The sequence below is a fragment of the Streptopelia decaocto genome (assembly GCF_964273445.1).
Source record: "Streptopelia decaocto genome assembly, chromosome: 11".
Taxonomy (NCBI): Eukaryota; Metazoa; Chordata; class Aves; order Columbiformes; family Columbidae; genus Streptopelia; species Streptopelia decaocto.
In genome coordinates, this window is record NC_138666.1 from 3039798 (window position 1) to 3045797 (window position 6000).

General features: G+C 46.5%; 1 protein-coding gene across 1 annotated transcript in view; it reads right to left on the bottom strand.

Moving 5' to 3' along the window:
• Nucleotides 1-5737, bottom strand: part of TOX3 (TOX high mobility group box family member 3) — a gene marked incomplete at its 5' end in the record, with an annotated part of 71720 nt that extends 65983 nt beyond the window's left edge. The window contains one exon of the mRNA XM_082062660.1: nt 5636-5737. Within this exon, the coding sequence (XP_081918786.1) occupies nt 5636-5737 (102 nt within the window). The remainder of the gene's footprint in view (nt 1-5635) is intronic.
• Between the last annotated feature and the right edge of the window lie 263 nt (nt 5738-6000).

The following is a 6000-nucleotide window of genomic DNA, read 5'->3' on the forward strand; positions in this document are numbered from 1 at the left end:
ACTCTCATCCCAAGTATCTGCCAAAGACTATAAGCTGTTATTTCCTGTGTTTCTATTTTAGATCCTATTAGAAATTCATAATAATTCATTATAGGGTTAGGCTGGACTCAGTACCTCTGCACACAGCACCATGTTGGATGTAGGTGATGCTGTGGGAATGAGTCTCTTGCCATCCCAGTGGATTTAGTCCATATTTTCTCCCTCTAGAGCCAGACGTGTGAGTGGGTGTCCATGCCCATGGCATGCACACATCACAGTTGTAATTGCTACAAATTATTGCTTTGTTTAAAACACACCCACTAGTCATTTCCATTCATAGTACCTGAGGTTACATCAAAGCACTAAACTCCAACTCTTCATATATAACCGTATATTATTACAAGTATCTTGCTAATACAATTGTTACCCATTGTAACGACAATATCTTAAAAATATTTTTAAAAGTTGACTTCTACTAAGTATACTTTGTGTATCACCAACTCTTCTTTATGTCTTGATAACAAATGGTGCATTCAGTATAGGAGATGCGTTATCTGAGCAACAGAAAAATTGTAAACTGCACAACTCCATTAGCATCAGCATCATACAAGCTCATTCTGAGCAACACAGACTCTTGCGCAGGTCCTGCCTTTGACATACAGGGGTTTCCTCTTTAAGTATATCACGAAACCTGGGGGATGATTGGCCCTGAAAAACACCCCAATGCAAGCCATGCAGACAATATAAATTATAATTTGTCTTCCTGTGGCGTGGACATACTCATCTGATCATTGCACTTCTTCTTTCAAGCACTGGGAATCATATGTCCAACATTTTTAGAGCTGGATTGAACAGCCACTTTTTTGCTCCCCAGCAGTAGTAACCTGCATAGTCCTGAGGTTTTGAGATACCAGAGAATAGGGAGGTATGTTCTAGGAAAGAAGTGATTCAGCACACTTGCCACATAGGCCAGAAGATCAATGGGAAATGCTGAGGATAACATGGCATTTACTGCGTTGATATTGCAACAGAAAGATCCCAATCCCTTCCTCAAGTTGCCTCCAGCAAGACCCCTATTTGTATCTCTGCTTACACATCTCTGCTCTCTACTCTGTGGGAGGCCTTGGTGCCTCCTGGCACTGTCCCATCACCTGGGGCCAGCTCGGTCACGGTCGGACTGCAGGTGACCACAGCAAACATCAGCTTCCAGGCACCAGGGACTCACCAGAGCAGAGCCCCCATGTAAACCTGCATCTGTGCAGATATACAGGGCAGATGAGGAGTGAGCATAGAGCTTCCCACCTTCACAGCACACATGTACCCATTGTCTCCCACCATCTGCCAGACGAAAGAAAACCCTATGCATATACAGCCACGCTACATTTGCAAGAGTAATCTTCAATCGTTTGCATAACTGTAATCCATTTTTTCCCAACAACATACACTAATAGGTATGACTTATAGCCCCAGTCCAGCATGCTGCTAAACTACTGCTGTCTTTGCTTTACCTCTGGAAGAACAAGATAACCTTCCTGAGCTTCCTTTGTAAAATGCAAAATACTTCAGCCAAAACCATCAAGCTCTGACATTCACATATGTATGCTAGTGCCTAAATTAAGGTATGGATGTTTGAAATTTGTATCCTTCGAGGACAATCTGTGCAGAAGAGATAAACATTATAAAATGTAGCCAGCTAAGTAATGAAGTAAGGATTCTGGAATTTAATATAATGATAACTCAAGCACTGAGCTGTACGTGTTTAGGTTTGGGGGCTTTCTTTTCCCTTTTCCAAATTGCTTTGTAAGAATTTTGGTTCCTTTAATAAAAAAGGTATCTGCTAAGAAGAACAGTAATTGCCTAAATATTTTGAATACAAGACATATAATTTACTCAATAAGTGAAAAAGTTTGTTTAGAAAAACTACTCAAGTACAGCAAACGTCCAAAATCATTCTCTATCCGCAGAACCATAAAAGGGCTCAAAACAGAAGCAGAATGTTTTACAACAGCTGGTCTCTTTCAAATTTCTGTAATTTTTATAGCTATTTTTTGGTTAATATTTTACAGTACATCACAGCAGGATTCTTCTAGAAACGGGCAGACCATGATTCCACTGCTGCAGCTCCACGGAACAGAGGTGGGTCACTGTTAACCCGAACCACCAGCAGCCACACATGCAGGGTCAAGTCATGTACTCTCACACCAGCCCTGAAAACTTATCAAATATGGCCCCCATCCAGCAAAGCACTTAAGCACATGCTTTACTTTAAACATGTAAGTAATCCTATTAGACTAAATGAGATTCAGCATAAACCACTGGGCTGAATCTCAGAATACCTTGGTTGTGGCCCTGATTATGTCAGTGACCGACCGCGTAACCTTGGACAAATCACCGCATTTCTGTGTCTTTATTTCCTCTTTTGCCCTTTACGCATGTTGACCATGTTGCACACCTCAACAAAAAATAATCCCCATTTGGAATCTTCTAGAAACTGCTCTGCTACAAATAATGCCAGGGATGCTTTTGTACTTCAGTTCCTTTCCAAACACCTGTCATATACTCAAAACTAACGTCACCCAAAAAAAACCCAAGATAACATCCCTTATCCTCAAGTCTACTTATGCAGTGCTGACAATCAGTTTCAAAAGCACGGTGCTGCTCTTAAAAAGCAGCTGTGGAGAGGGAATCCAGCTGGAGGGTACCTGTGGGTGTCCCCTGCCCATGGGGACACGCGAGACCCCGAGTCCTGCCCGGGGGTTTGGGGATGCTCTGACACGTTTCTGCCAATGCTGCACCCACAAAAGGGAAAAACTGCGTAGTCCTGGGTAAAGGTGTTTAAAGCATCCAGGTGGCAGCCAGCCTTGTCTCGCAGGGTGCAATGCACTTACACAAAAAGGATTTCTGTTCAAAATATTTAGACACTGCAATACAAGATCGTTTTCTCCAGGTAGGCCATATGCCATCGACTCTACGTCTTAATGATCCTGAGAATATCTTCACGTAAATAATCCTGCTTTTGCACGTATGTACAACCACGCAATGTGTTTACTCTTGCCATCGCAGCTCCTGCTTCCTGGCAGTTGTCACAGGCAATGTCACTGTCACAAGGAGAATACGGATTCAGCTCCTAACAATGAGGCAGGCACGGATGAGTGGGCAAGATACTCAAATGAGTTTCAGAAAGACTTGAGGTGAAATACTGTCCCCAGTGAAATCAATAACAGTTCTCCCATTTACTTCAGCAGAGTAAATATTTCAACTCTTTTTTTCTGTGCCTCCTGGTCATCTCAGTGCCTAACAGAGTAATCATTTACTTTCCTTAGGAACACAGGGAAAAGGACAGAATGGATGGAAAGCAAAGAAAGATTTCAAGATAAATCTGCTCCTTTTTTCAGAACAATTAAAAAACCAACCAAACAAAACCCTACCAAAATAACTTACAATGATTCCTGTCGTTACAGACTATAAACAACACAGAAAATGAGATTACATTAACACAGTTAAGATCCTCCTTTCTAGGAACTCATTCACAAATTCCTCTCCTGTCCTTGAAACACCTGTACACCGCGTTGCTGCTTTCCCAGCTGAGCCAAAGGAGAGCTCACAGCAACACAGCCTGGCACGTGTCAGCCTGCTCCGCATCGGCTCTTTTGCATACAAAGATACCTCTTATAAGACACACGCAGCGTAAGCTGTACTCTCTTAATTAAAATATTTTCTGCTGCAGATTGGAAGCCCAGCCTACAAGTTACTTGCCAAAATTATGCTCAGAAGCACAGCAACCGAAATGCGTTTTTGAATAGGTCAAAAGTTAGTTACTTTGGACTTTTTCTGAATGTGTGCTCTGTTCTCATTGTACGATGAAGGGAAATACAGTCAAAAGGTTATATATAACTGTGCATTTGCAGCAACTTAATGGACACAATAAACTACTGTTTTTCAAAAGCCATTCAAGATCTTGGACTTTAAAATAAATAAATAAATAAGAACCTGTACAGTAACCTGTAACAGAACCTGAAAAAATGCACACCACGCAATAAAGTTACTGAATAAGTGAAATTTACAGTAAGCATGCTGTCTGTCAGCAAGCGTTGGAGTTTCCAAAATTAGTTGGCATATCAGACAGCAGTGAACATTTACGACGCACTTTAGCGCTCCTCAAGTCCTTAGCAGCGTTCAAAGTTCAGGTTGACGTTTCATCTTTAATTCATGCTCCCGTGTCTTTCTCTATCAACTCCTAACAAAGCGGCAGGCTGAGAGCCCGGCGCAGGGAGCATGCGCGGGACAGGGGCTGTGCGCGATCCAGGGAACCAGCGCTGCTCCGCATCTCCAGCCAAAGTCCATCGCTGCCTCTCGGCAAGGAGGCAGCCACCGCATCGGCACTGACAGACTTGAACATCACAGCAGCTGAGATGGAGATTATCGTAAAGCGCAACAGAAAAATACGCTCGGGAGATCTACTTAGGAGGAATTTCTCTAGGAGAAACTTTTCTTCAGCTACTGAACCTCCTTACTTAAGCCCATGTTATTTCTCCCTCTTTGTATTCCATCAAACTTTATCTACTCGTTTGGAAAGGATTCTAAAAATAGCGCAGGCTTTAATGTAAGTTTAGACTTTGTGCAGCACCCTTCTTTTCCCCAGCATCTCATACAGTGCCTCACAAAAGGCCCCAGAGGTTGGACAAACATAGCACCAGGAAAAACACAGTGTGAAAGGGATCTTTATGTGCATGTGTGAGGGCCCAGTGCTAATAGCTCAATGTGCTATTGACACATCACAGTGCAAACAGCTAAGTCTTTTTCAAAATAGCATGAGTCACAGTGTCATTCTTAACTTTGCCTTTCCCAGATTTTGGTAATTTCTGAAACAAATCATCCCTGTATTATTAAAACATATTTTTTGTAAATGAAGGTAGCGACTGGGAAATTACTATTGCTTCTGACTGTAACGTTTACTCCGTAAACTACACATGCCGCAGAGAACGTGTGAATAGATGGAAGTGATACTGCAACTTCTCTGACAATCCTTGTCAAACCAAAACGGTTGTTATCTTCCCGTGCTAGCAGCTGATGTACTTTTAGATAACCCTCCTGTTTGGTACAGCCCTTCAGAGTTAGAGACTGGCCGTAACAGAGCCGGAATCATCCGAAAGAGCAGAGCGGAGGGATGCACCGCGTCCCCTCCCTCGCAGGGACGCCCGAGCTCCATCAGGGCTCTGCCCGACCCGCCGGGGCGGCCGCAGCCGCCCCAGCCCGGGGAAGAAGTTCCGCAGGTCCCGGCCCGAGCCGCGCACGGTGCGCGCTGCGCAAAGCGCCTTTTGTTCCCGGGCCGCGGGGAGAGGGACTCGCACCCCGAAGTTACTCGCGGGTCTGTTGGGGTTTCGTGCCGAGCGGCGGGCCGAGGCTGCGGCCTGGCGGGCGGGTCCCCCCGGGGCGAGCCCCGGCAGCAGGACAGAGGCGACGCGGAGCCCCCGGCCCGGCCGCTCCGCTGCTCCCGGCCCCGCGGGCGCTCGCCGCCTCCTGCTCCCCGGGGACGGGCGTCCCTCGGGCATCCCCCAGCCCCGAGCCTCCCCGCCCCGACGGAGCCCAAAGTCCGGCTCTCGGGGAGCCGGTCCCGGCAGCAGCACGAGGAATCAACACACGCGGGAATAATCACCTTGTTGTAGTTGTAGTAACCCAAACACTGGGCAAAGTCCAGGTTGGAGGGGTCTCCGGGAAGCGAGCTGCCCGCCGCAGCCGGGTAAAATCTTACATCCATGCCGGTGCTTTGGTCCAAGAAGTGCACTTGGAGAGACGGCCGGGAGGTTTAATAGATCCACCTTCAGGTGCCTTCCCCGGGGCTGGGGCGCGGGCAAACCGCCGAGGGAGCGGAGCTGCGGGGCGCCGAGCCTTCCCGGGGAGCGGGGACGAAGGAGGGCCGGGAGGCAGCGGGGAACAGCGAGGAAAGAGGCGGCGGAAAAGTGCAGGTAAACAAGGAGGAGAGGAAAGGAGAGGAGAGGTGGGCGGCGGAGCCCAGGTGGG